Below are 12,189 nucleotides of genomic sequence, written 5' to 3' on the forward strand. Positions count from 1 at the left end.
ACCCGTGGAAACTCACAATTTCAGAGTAACTGTATTAATGACTTCTGTCATACAAAGTTATTTTCATTATCAATGAAGCTGCCAATTGTTTTCTCGATTAACTGATTAAATCGATTGGTCTGAAAAACGTTGTCGAATGTCTCGATGAACCCCAAAATATTCAGTTTGCTAGAATTTAAGACAAAGAAAATTCTCTCTTGAGAAGCTGAGTCATCAAATATTTGCTTTGAAAAACCAAATGATTAATCCTATTTACCGATTAATTGTCTTTCGACCAACTGATCGATTAGTTGTCAGATCGGTGCGGCTCTAAATGTGTCCTTTAAACTGCCAATCAGCTGCTTTTGTGAGGAAAATCTGTTAATGACATAATTATCTAATGAGCACGTTAACACTCCTGGAGTGACGTCAGTGAATTGCCACCTGACCGCAGTGACCCGGATCAGCGGGGCGCGTGCTGCTCGCTCGCTCGCTCATTCATTCCTCGTGCTACAGCGGGGCGCGTGGAGCTAAAAACAAATGAAGAAGAAGAAGAAAACAAAACGAGCGCGAGGCGATGCCGTAACAATGTACCGCGCGCGTACCCGCTCGTGCAACCGGAGTGAATACGTGCTGCGCGCGACACTGAAAACTATACCCACCTACTACCGCCGTTGCCGTGGTTACCGACATACCCGCTCTAACGGGTATGCGCACGAGCGGCCAGTGGGCAGGCAGGAAGGAGGGAAGGAAGGTAAGAAGGAGGGAAGGAAGGAGGGAGCGGAATTAGTCAGTGATAGAGGGGAGGAGAGGAGGAGAGGCGGCGGGTTGTTCTGCCGAGGTGGACGTGGCGGGTCCGGCGGAGTTAGCTACAAGTGACGGGCAGCGGAGCCGATCCGAGGCGGACAGCCAGCCAGCCATGAACCGGACCACCCGCAGGTAACGTACCGCTTCTCCCCGCCGTTACGAACGTTACCCGCCTGCGGCTCGCTGCCGCTGCGCTCGGTTTCCTGCTTTCTGACAGATAATAACCGCGACTGTCGGCGTCGGGACACATTTCACGATTTGACACAGTTGCTTTGTTTAGTGCGGAGGCTGCCAGCCGCTCCCCGCTGCGCTCAGGCGGCGTGCTAAATGCGAGAAGTGCCCGAGACAGCGGAGGAGGCTAACATACCGCTGCTCCCCCCTCTGCCTGCCTCTCCTCCCCGCCTCACTCTCACTTTCTCTCCCATGCTAACACCAGCTAGCCCCGCTAGTTAGCTTAGCAGGCTGCAAACGACGTTAGTGTGATAAACAAGATGGCCACTGGCTAGCTCTGCTAGCTAGCTAGACATGGCATCTTGCCCCGTCTTTGTATGCCTCAGGAGCGGCTTTAATGCGTTTTCCTCCTCCGGCATGTGGACTTTTCACTCTAAGCGCAAGAATCGCCGAAACAAAAACTTCCTGCGCACAAACGGGAGGATGTCGTGTCACCGCGAAGCGGACAGAGGAGGAGAAAAAAAAAATCAGCGCCAGATTCTTGCAGCCAGTTTGTGCGGAGATTGCGTGGCGAGTTGAAACGGCTACCTGAGTGTTTGCAGAGACAGGTAAGCGCAGCGGCACGAACTTTGCGCCGCACGCCGGGGCGCCGCTCCGCGGCTCCGGCCTCGCTTTGTTGGGAAAAGTGCAGCCGTGTCGCACTTTGACGGCCGCCGCAGCTGCTGCCAGCCGGCCTCCAAACTTTTCTGTAACGGCGGCTGTTTGACTGTTGACACGTAACACAGAGACAACTTCTGTAACCGACACAGACCCCCGCGCCCTCCCGCCGCCTCTGGCTCTGCGGTCTTACAGATGTTTAAGGCCACACTATAGTCAACATGAACCAGTTCACGCGTCAGTTCAGGACAAAGTCTGCCGTGTGTTGCCAGGCAGCTGTTCGATCAGATTGATCACATGTGGGATAAAGTAGTCCAGACCAGCTGCGTTGGTGATGCGCTCCTCTGCACGCGTAAACTTTCAGATGGACTTTATAACAACAGGTGTGTGTTGCCTCTCACCTGTTGTCTGTCTGTCTGCTCTGCGCTGACACACGCACACCTTTACCTGATTGGCTGCTGCCGGACAGCCTGTGCATATTCAGGGGAGGTCAGAGGAGTCAGAAGGCTGAAGTGGCGGACTTCGGATCAGTACTACACGCTGACGTCTCCGGAGACGTCTCCTGCTCTGAGCTGTGATCGTGAGAGGTCGCTGCGTCTCAATCGTGTTTCATGCAGGCCGAGGTGGACGAAACGCGCTACGGTAAAGAAACGATCGGCTTTATTTCGGTCGATGCGATCCGTTAAGTTTCGGCCGGTCCGGCCCTGATGCGATCACCGGGATCGGCTCGGGTTACTCGGAGGTTTTGCGGCCTATTTTTAATTTTAAAGCTGATCAAAATCTCCCGTTAGTCTAAAAGTGTGTTCATGGCCAGACTAACGGGGCCCAGACCCCCCGAACCCGAACCCGACTGATCTCCCCCCCCCTTTCTCTCCCTCTGCAGGCTGGTCCCAGTCAGCTGTGGGTGGTGACACCAGCGGGACGTCTCGGTTGTTGGATTCCCGGAGGAGACGCTCAGGGACACGCCCCCTACCTCGCAGCCCCTCCTCTCTCAGGACAGGTAGATTTCTTCAGAGGGAGGGACGAAGGACCGGAGGACGAGGAGGAGGAGGAGGAGGAGGAGGAGGAGGAGGAGGAAGGTGGACTTTTATAACCTCAGATACTTAAGGTGTTGAAGCGGAGTGAGGTGAGGAGGGTTAGCGCCGCCCCTCACCATGACAGACTTAGAGACTGAGTGTTTGAGCCTCGGCCTGCCCCCCGAGTGCGGCTCCCCTCCCCCGCCTCTGGACCCCTCCCTGCAGGTGGACTCGGCCCAGACTCTGGCCCTCCTCTCCTCCGACTGCCCCACGGCCACGCTCAGCTCGCTGGCGGCGGAGATCGCAGAGCCGCTGGTGATGCTGCCGTGCGTGAAGAGCGAGCCGGAGGACGGGGACCTGGAGCCCATCCGGACCGTGGACCTGTCGGAGATCCAGCCGCTGTCCACCGCCGAGCTGGGCCAGGACCAGATCAAGATGGAGATCAGCGGCCTCGACTACATCAAGTCCGAGCATCACGGCAACCACCACCTGGGCCACTTCCACCACGCCGACGTCGCAGAGCTGGACTACAAGTCGCACTACGAGCCCAGCTCCGTGTTCGACTACATCTCACAGGTAACGATGGACCCCTGTCACACCTGGTCACACCCGGTCACACCTGGTCACACCCGGTCACACCCGGTCACACCCGGTCACACCTGGTCACACCCGGTCACCGGCGGCCAGACGGGTTTCTTTTGATGACACTTCTGACTCAAAGGTCAAAGGTCACCGTGACCTCAAAATGACCTTACCCAAGCATTGATGCGGTAACTATGACAACGTCTCACACAGATGTTTACTGGGATACAGCGATGACGTGTTTGTAGCGTCGCCGTCCTGCGAGAACCACGTATCAGAGAAACAGCCTGTTTCCAGCTGATCCGAGGGGGGGTTAAAGAGTTTATTCAGCTTCAGGAGGAGGAGGAGTTTCTCAGCACATGAAGGAAACTCTTCATCCTTCAGCTCGTCACAAACACCTGGAGATACGAGGTTTCCACCGGACAGGAAGGGGATGAAACGCTGTGATCTGTAAAGTAACTGAAGCCGTCAGACAAACGTAGGGAAGGAAAAAGTCCAATATTTCCTCTGAGATGGAGGAGAGTGGAAGTATATAGTTGCATACAATGGAAATACTGCAGTAAAGTACAAGTACCTCGATTCTGTACTTAGTACAGTACTTCAGTAAGTGTTCTGTGGGAACCTGAGAGACGTGTTTGAGGGAGTAAAGAGATTTTCAGTGGTTTTGAGCTTCTGAGCTGTCGGACTGGATGGCTTCAGGTTCAGCGAACGGTTTTTGCTTTGAATTCTCATGTTGCCCAAATTCCGGCCGACCCGTTTCTCTGTCGAAGCCACAAACGGGCTCCGGTGTCGGGAAACGGGCGGCTGTTTAACGCTTTCTGATCCGACGGTGCGTGTGTGGATCCGGTCGGTGATCTCGCTGCTTGTCCGAGCTGTGAGTCAGCAGTATTACAAACACCGGCTAGCGAGTGTGGGAGGAAGTGGCGGTTTGGTCTTCACGGGCGAAGTGTTTGGTGTAACTGTGTTCTGCTCTGTGAAGGAGCGACTGAGTATTTAAAGCAGGTCTGTGATTGAAGCTGCGTGTGTGTGCTTGTTGCAGGTGACGGACACTCTGGAGTACATCAAGTCGGACCACCACGTGGACCTGCAGTGTTACTACACCACAGAGTCCAGCACCATGTCCACCCACCTGCAGCACAACGGCCTGGAGTCCATCCACATGGCGGAGCTCCGCACCGAGCTCAACAAGCTGCGGCCCGACGCCCTGCTGATGGACGGCATGGGCAAACTGGACCCTGAGTTTGGAGGGGGGGGGCTGTACGAGCTGCAGCCGGCCGAGCAGGGGAAGACGGCGGCGGAGGTGGCGGCGGCGGTGACCGGGCAGGGAGGGGGCCCGGTCATCTCGACCAAAACCCAGAGCCCGACTGTGAGGAAACCTCGTAACATGCAGGGGGAGAAACCTTTCTCCTGCACGCAGTGCGGGAAGAACTTCAGCACGCTGGGAAACCTGAAAACCCACCAGCGCATCCACACCGGGGAGCGGCCGTACACCTGCTCGCAGTGCGGCAAGAGCTTCGGCCAGGCGGGGAACCTCAAACGACACCAGCTGATCCACACGGGCCAGAAGCCGTACGTGTGCGCCCACTGCCCCAAAGGCTTCACCAAGGCCGACGACCTGCGATCGCACCAGCGGCTGCACACCGGCGAGCGGCCCTTCATCTGCCTCACCTGCGGGAAGAGCTTCGGCCAGTCCAAGGAGCTGAAGGCTCACCAGCTGAGCCACACGGGCGAGAGGCCGTTCTGCTGCCAGCACTGCGGCAAGAGCTTCAGCAAGGAGACCAGCTACCGCAACCACGTGCAGATCCACACGGGCGAGAAACCCTTCACCTGCTCGCAGTGCGGCAAGACTTTCAGCAACTCGGGCGTGTTAAAAACCCACGAGAAGATCCACTCGGGCGAGCGGCCGTTCGGCTGCACGCAGTGCGGGAAGAGCTTCGGCCGCCTCGGCCACCTGAAGGCTCACCAGCAGATCCACACGGGGGAGCGGCCGTACGCCTGCCCCCACTGCGCCAAGACTTTCAGCCAGTCGGGTCACCTCAAAGCACACGAGCAGATCCACAAGCGGGAGCGGGTGGACACGGCCAGCACCAGCAGCAACGGCAGCAGCAGCCTGGGCAGCGACAGTAGCTAAGATGAACTCCACACCCTTTAACCTCTCGGAAAAACAAAGTATTATTCCTCTTTTTTATAAATACTATATATAAAGTTTTTTCCTTATGAATTTTTCTTACATTTTCATACCTTTTGTGCTCTTTTGCATTATATATATGTGGGCAGGTGGACTCCGACTGATTTGCTCTTATGCAAGTGTCTGTGTGTGTGTGTACATGTTGTGTACTGTGTGTCTGTGGGTGGGTGTGAAACTGAGGGACTTGTAGATAATCTTTGAACTGGTCTCGAGTCTCTCCGGAGGACCAAGTCCCAGTACTTATTTTGGAGTACTTACTGATACACAAGCACAGCGACAACGTTTGAGTACTTCATTTAGTTTTTTACTGAACCAGACCAGCAGCTCCCGGTGAGCCAGAGCCCCGTTCACCGCTAACCGCCGGCCTCTCGCCGCGTTTCACCAGCAGCGTTTCCTGAAGTCCTGCAGAGCGAGGACGCGTGCACGTGGGCTCGGAGACCCTCTAGAGTCAAGAGGCGTAGGGAACTAGGTCTGTAAGCAGTATTAATACAACAGGAATGTTTTAAACTTCACATCGAAACGGTTTCTCTTCTCTGATTTCCGTTTACACTTCGTCACAAATCTGAGCAGAACCCGTCTGTTTTCTCAGCTGCAGGTCGACCCTCCAGTGCAGACGGGGGGGGGGTCCTTTAGATTTGTGGGTTTCTTTTCTCGACCCAGAAACATTTTACATCTTGTCTCTGGTGGACAAACTGCTTCCGACTTCTCAGCCGCCGTAAGCGCCGCCTCTGTATCTGCCCGTCTGTCTGACAACAACACCAGAAGAAGAACTCAAACTCGGCACTTCAGTTGCATCAGAGCCGGTTCAGCTAGCGTTAGCTAGCCAATAACAACAGCCAGCAGTGACGGTCCTTCAGATATTGCAGGAGCCGTTCTCTATCAGGCCAGATTAAAAAGGAAAAGCGGCAGTAAGCAAAGATCGTCCCTTTGACAGGACAGCTGAAGCAGGTTGTGAATCGGCTCGTTGCTATGGAAACGCTGTTTCTCTCCAGGCGTGGAGTCGGCGCCGTGGTGAACGGGGCCGCGGCTCAGCAGCCAGCCGCGTGTCGGTCCTCGCTGCCAGTTTACTAGTATTTAACTTCCAGGTGTGGGTACTAGCAGGTGTACGCTCTGTTACTGTATTAAAGATCTGATATCGTTTTTATATTTTTTATTGACCAGTATTGATTGATCAGATCACAGTGATGTTTTTGTTGATAATCTGCTGATGACATTCCTTGAAATCACTCAGTATCGTCCCCCCGTCCAGATCGCTCACTGTGTACAAATCTTATATTATGTCATTCCTAAAAAAATGAAAATGAAAAAAACAGCAGACAAAAAGACAAAAGTGATGCAGCATCTTGTACTGGAAAAAGAATTATTAAAGAAACTAATGGCACGTCCCGCTGCTGTTTCAGCTTTCTTTGTGGCCTTTTGATTTGTTTTGGGGGTTTTAGACGGGGATCCTGCTTTTATTAAAGTCTGACACTGACGTCACCGAGTTGAAGCAGATCGCCAAAGAAATCACAGAATTGTGTTTAAAGTTACAGACTGTTTGCAGACCCCGATTGATTAATGTGCTACTCATTGCTTTTACTGTGCGTGCAGATGATTGGCTCATGTTTTGATCATGTGACAACAACTGATTCAACTCCACGCACTGACGAAGGCCGTGAGATGTGGTTGAAAGCTCTGGGGAAAAAGCTCGTAAGTGACCCTGCTTTACAACTTATTCATCCAGAAACACGAGGAGCAACTCCGGAGCTTTCAGCCGCATCTCGAGGCCTTCCTCGGCGGACGGAGTCGCTCGGTTGTCATTGAGTCTGCTGAGAAGACCATGAGATGTGGTTGAAAGCCTTGGAGACATGTAAGTTGGAATTATTTCTTCAGACACATTCAGACACGTTTGGTTTGTTAGAGTTTTATTCCCTGAAGCTACAGACAGAAGGTTTGTTGGCTCAGCAGTAAAGTTTTCAAGTCCGCCATCTTTCCACCGATCGGGGTTTCAGCTGCAGCAGAAAACAAGCGAGAGGTGACGAAGAGCAGAAAACGCTCTTCATCGTGTTCCTGATCTCCGGTTCAGCATCAGGACGGCGGCAGGCTGAGCCCCGGCTCCGCCCCGGGGCCGGGGCCGACGGGCGCGTGGTGGGGCTCAGGCCTCCTCCACCTCCTCGATGAACTCTTTGACTTCTGGGGTGCAGGAGGGGAAGGAGCAGACGGCGATGGAGATGGCTGAAGATCTGAGAGAGATGTTACAGGAAGTTAGAGAAACACCCGAAACGCTCTGATGTCATTTAATGTTTGAGAAACCAGTTCGTGTCTCAGCCCGGACTCAACAGTCTCAGATGTTCTCTGAGCGTTCCCATCGCCGGTTTCTCAGCAGAATTTTAATTTAAAAAAACAGGAAACAACAGAAATTCAACACGAAAGTCTGAACGTGTTAAAAGGCGTTTCCTGTCCGAGGCGTGGACGCTGTCTGGAGTGACACGTTTCATCCTACCTTTAGAAGTAAAAGCCTTTTATCAACTTAATTTGAAGTTTTAAATACGAATATCCTGGAGCTGCAGAGGCGTCCAAACCCGTTCTTTTAATTACGACATGCGAAACAGTTTGAAATGTCAGCGGACGCTGTATTTGCTGGCTGGCGCTGCAGAAAGTGTTTCCCCTTGTAGGGAAGTGAACCGACCGGGCCCTAACCCTAACCCAGGCCGTGTAGCTGGTGGATCGGGTCGGAGAATACCAGACACTCAGTCTACGATGTAAAGTATATTTAGGTAAATATGATGTTTACGCTGTGTGTTCACACGTAAAGCCGGCACTTCTCTGCGTTTTGAATTCGACTCCAAACCGCAGCTGTCAGGGTTTCTACCTGCTGTCTGAGAGTTACTGAGTCCGGCTGAGGCAGGACGGGTTTTACTCCCAGTTTAACTGCTTACCCGACTCCCTCTCCGTCCAGCAGCCTCCTGTACTCTGCGATCTCCATCTCCAGTCTGGTCTTGATGTCCAGCAGCATCTGGTACTCCTGCCCCTGTCTCTCCAGGTCGGCCCTCAGCTGCACCAGCTGCTCCTCCATGCTGCTCACCTGCACAGTCACACAGGTAGACTCTGTCAGCGCCGACGCTGAAGGCAGCTAGCGGACTTCAGCGTGACCCCGGCGCTCTGAGCTGCTCACCTGCATCTGGTATCCGTTCAGCTGCATGCCGTAGCGGTTCTGGGTTTCGGCCAGTGTGGCTTCAAGAGACGCTTTCTACGGGAAGACGAGTCGAGTTAGAGGACAGAACCTGGACCGCTGCATGTGAGCAATAATACACGATTCACTGATTCATTGATACACGGTTCATGCCATTTTTCTGCTCAGATGAAACTTGTTTTAAAGACGGAGCAAAGCTGCCGGCCGTCAAGAAAAATAATACACTTCACTAAAATGAAGCATTCATCTAAGTTTTCTATGTAAAATCACAAAATATAAAACACAACTATTTAAAAATGTCACCCATCAAGTTAGCATGAGTGTCCGTCAGCGCTGTGCCCCCACCATGCTGAGCTGGGACTGCAGCTCGATCTCCAGAGCCTGCAGCTGGCTCTTCACCTCCTTCACCTCCGAGGTCGTCGATTTCAGCGTCATCTCTGTGGTCGCCACCTCCTGCATGATCGTCTCCGACTGGCAGGAGAAGAAAATACATGAATACAAAACACACGAAGCAGAACTCACGGGTCCGTTCTTCACACAGGTTTCTGCCCCACCTTGGTCTGGTACCAGCTCTCCAGCTCTTTGCGGCTCTTGGCGGCGATGGCCTCGTAGTGCTCTCTGATTTCCTCCATGACCTTGTTGAGGTCGACCTGTGGCGCGGCGTCCACCTCCACGTTCACCTGCCCGCTCATCTGGCCTCGCATGGACATCAGGTCCTGCAGGAGGAGGGAGGCGACACGAGAGGACCTTCAGCATCAGAGCGCACCACCTGAAACCGCTTCACACCTGAAGGACTAATATTACAGCTTTATAACGATAAACTGGAGGCTGAACGAACTTCTGCACTTCAGTTGAAATGCACAACTCTTCATTTCTGCATCTGAAACATTCAAGTTACTGAAACGAGGAAAGTCGAAGCTCTCAGGTGTTGAACGATGGCCCTGCGAGGGGAAAACATGGCCAGGTGTGCTTACCTCCTCGTGGTTCTTCTTCATGGACGCCAGCTCGTCCTTCAGGCTTTCGATCTGCATGCTCAGGTCGGTCTTGGCCGCGCCCAGTTCTCCCAGCAGCCTCTTCAGCCCGGCGATGTCGGCCTCCACCGACTGACGCATCGACAGCTCGTTCTCGAACCTGCGCAGAGTTTATTACGGCATCAGGGTCAGGGTCAGCCAGCCTACAAGCATGTCATAACTTTAGTTACGTAGCACCGTCCTAGACCGGTTTCAACAGAGCGAACAGTAAAAATGCTACAATAATTAAATCAAAGACAGTAACAGTAAAACAGCGAGGAGCAAAGAACCAAAGCAGGATAAAACAGTTGGTCAAAGGTTTAAAGAGACTTTATTTCTGAACATCATTTTTCAAACTCTCACTGACCCTAATTACAGTCAGCTGACTGATTATTTAAACGTTTGCAGGGGAACTTCCTGTGTTTTCTGGTCAGACAGTAAGTCCACCTGCTGCATTTTCCACAGCAGCCAGCAGAGGGAGTGATGCAGCTGAGAATAGAAAACCCCCACCTGGTTTCCACCTGCCACCGACAGCTCAGAGTCTGTGCTCATCTTGCAGGAGAGAGAGAGAGTTACTGACTTGACTCTGAAGTCGTCCTGAGCCAGCTGGGCGTTGTCGATGCTCAGCAGGACCGTCCCTTTGAGGAGGATGGCGTCCTGGATCTGAACACACACATTATAACGGAGACGTTACTCCAGCACATCAGTCCTGCGTCTGCGGCAGCGCGAGGACGGAAGAGGGCTCCCTTCTTCCAGAAGGTGACAAAACGTGAAACACGTCAAACTAAAGTTTTCTGTCAGCACAACTTACAGACCGTGTGACTCCGGGGGGGACGGGGGGGGCTCCTCCCTACTTATTGTAAGCTGATCTTAGATCAGACACATGGCTCCGCCCAGCTTCATATACACAACATGAATAAACTGCGCAGGTGAGTTTACTGTAAATATGCAACATATTAAAGTATAACAGAAAACAATAGGAGGAAATGAAGGAGGTGATTTAATAAACTACAGAAAAGGTTCGTTTGTGTTTCTGTTACAAATCCCAAACAGATACTGAGTGAAAAGCCTTTCCTGTTGCAGCAACACTTTTCACCTGGATCAGGTGTGGTCGACCTATTTTTAGCTGATTAACTGATCATCAAACTGCTGCTCGTTAATTTTCTGTCTCAACTAATCGATGAATCAACTAATTGCCTTTTTGACAGGCAGACGTTGGGAAATTTAAAATGAAATCAGAGCTGCTCTCGCAGCCGGCTGTCACCTGGATCGCTTACACACAGGTGTGGTCGACCTGTTGTTCCAGAGACATCCATCCGATCACTTCTCACCGCCTCAAATTACACAACTTTGTCCGCTGCATTCCTGCAGTCATCGTCGCTATTTATTGATGACAGCTCACTAATCATCTCATCATCTCGTTATTTCAACAAGAAGACTTTATTGCGGTCCTGACCACATTTCGACTTCCTGTTATTTCCTCCTTTCTCTATAAAAAGGAGAAGACCACCAGCAGGACCAGAGCTAAAACGACCACACTGAACACCATTTCCCATGCTGCCCCTCTTCCTCACCTTGTCCTGCAGCTCTGCGATGGTGGTGAAGTAGGCGCTGTAGTCCCTGGTGGAGGGGCCGACCTTGCTCTCCACAAACTGCCTGATCTTCAGCTCCAGCTCGCCATTGGCCTTCTCCAGCGCAGCCACCTTGGCCAGGTAGGTGGCCAGGCGGTCGTTCAGGTTCTGCATGGTGAACTTCTCGTTGCCGATGAGGCTGTCGTCCGTGGACGCCCCTCCGCCGAAGCCGCCCCCGAAACCTGCACCACCGCCAAAACCTGCGCCTGCTCCACCGCCAAAACCTGCGCCTGCTCCACCACCGAAGCCGTAGCCCCCGCCCCCGCCGCCGGCAGAGAAGGTCCTGCTGGCCTGGGAGACCCTAACACCACCACCTCCTGCTCCTCCCGCCATGCTGAACGAGCTCATGCCTCTTCCGCCGTAGGATGCTCGGCCCACGCCCATGCCGTAGCCGCCACCGCCGCCGCCGCCGCCCATCATGGAGCTCCGTGAAGAGAACATCATAGTCATGATGATGGAGTGAGGAGAGGAGGTGTTTGTCTTCTCCGGCTGAGGGAGGAGGAGAGGAGTGAGGAGAGACGAATCAGTTTGCTCCTTTTAAAGGCGCTCAGGTGGGCTGAGCAGCAGGTGAGGGCGGGGTCGGCCATCCACTCCCCCCCAGAGGGCGAATGTAGCTCTGTGCTTTAACTCCTGTACTTGTACTTTACCTGAGTATCTTTATGCTACTGTCTGCTTCTCCTCGGCTCCATGTGTTTGTCTACCGGTGTGAAGAGTTCAGTCTCGTCTGTTTGCTGCAGCTCCGAAAATATTGCAAGAATGAGGTTAATCCCTTTCACCGCGAGACGAGTCCTGCCTGCGTGGCCTCTCGGTTAGACGACGACTGCGCTATTTGCAGGCTTCAATTAATCAACTCCAGTTTATCCAAAACTCTGCTGCCAGGTTTGCTCACATGCCTCCCCTGTGAGATCAATGCAAGAGCTCAGAGTTCGTTTTACTTACTGTACCTCAACTCGGATCTGAAGGGGCCTGAGCTTTT

General features: G+C 53.0%; 2 protein-coding genes across 6 annotated transcripts; one reads left to right on the top strand and one right to left on the bottom strand.

Moving 5' to 3' along the window:
• Positions 1–487: 487 nt before the first annotated feature.
• On the top strand, positions 488–6,786 carry si:dkeyp-113d7.1 (uncharacterized protein LOC407709 homolog). Of its 4 annotated transcripts, none has more exons than XM_044181512.1 (3): positions 488–733; positions 2,498–3,206; positions 4,252–6,786. In XM_044181512.1, exons 2-3 carry the CDS (start codon positions 2,769–2,771, stop codon positions 5,341–5,343), a joined length of 1,530 nt encoding a protein of 509 aa, XP_044037447.1. In that variant the 5' UTR covers positions 488–733; positions 2,498–2,768; the 3' UTR covers positions 5,344–6,786. The 4 variants fall into 4 exon arrangements, with proteins under 4 accessions (XP_044037447.1, XP_044037444.1, XP_044037446.1 ...); XM_044181509.1 differs by lacking the exon at positions 488–733 and adding an exon at positions 740–918; XM_044181511.1 differs by lacking the exon at positions 488–733 and adding an exon at positions 1,012–1,565.
• Positions 6,787–7,287: 501 nt separating this feature from the next.
• On the bottom strand, positions 7,288–11,734 carry LOC122868992 (keratin, type I cytoskeletal 13-like). Of its 2 annotated transcripts, XM_044181514.1 has the most exons (8): positions 11,157–11,726; positions 10,163–10,245; positions 9,547–9,703; positions 9,127–9,288; positions 8,918–9,043; positions 8,555–8,629; positions 8,319–8,464; positions 7,288–7,622 (listed from the first exon to the last, which is right to left on the bottom strand). In XM_044181514.1, exons 1-8 carry the CDS (start codon positions 11,661–11,663, stop codon positions 7,535–7,537), a joined length of 1,344 nt encoding a protein of 447 aa, XP_044037449.1. In that variant the 5' UTR covers positions 11,664–11,726; the 3' UTR covers positions 7,288–7,534. The 2 variants fall into 2 exon arrangements, 1 of the variants encoding a protein (XP_044037449.1); XR_006376215.1 differs by lacking the exon at positions 7,288–7,622 and having other exon boundaries at positions 8,324–8,464; positions 10,093–10,245; positions 11,157–11,734.
• Between the last annotated feature and the right edge of the window lie 455 nt (positions 11,735–12,189).

The sequence above is a fragment of the Siniperca chuatsi genome, linkage group LG21, assembly GCF_020085105.1.
Source record: "Siniperca chuatsi isolate FFG_IHB_CAS linkage group LG21, ASM2008510v1, whole genome shotgun sequence".
Lineage (NCBI taxonomy): Eukaryota > Metazoa > Chordata > Actinopteri > Centrarchiformes > Sinipercidae > Siniperca > Siniperca chuatsi.

Coding starts and splice junctions, on each gene's coding strand:
- si:dkeyp-113d7.1 (XM_044181512.1), top strand. CDS start 2,769: ATGACAGACTTAGAGACTGAGTGTTTGAGCCTCGGCCTGCCCCCCGAG. Junction 3,207..4,251: donor TGTTCGACTACATCTCACAG/GTAACGATGGAC, acceptor TGCTTGTTGCAG/GTGACGGACACTCTGGAGTA.
- LOC122868992 (XM_044181514.1), bottom strand. CDS start 11,663: ATGACTATGATGTTCTCTTCACGGAGCTCCATGATGGGCGGCGGCGGC. Junction 9,704..10,162: donor CAGGACGACTTCAGAGTCAA/GTCAGTAACTCT, acceptor AACTCTGCGCAG/GTTCGAGAACGAGCTGTCGA. Junction 8,465..8,554: donor TGAACGGATACCAGATGCAG/GTGAGCAGCTCA, acceptor GTGACTGTGCAG/GTGAGCAGCATGGAGGAGCA.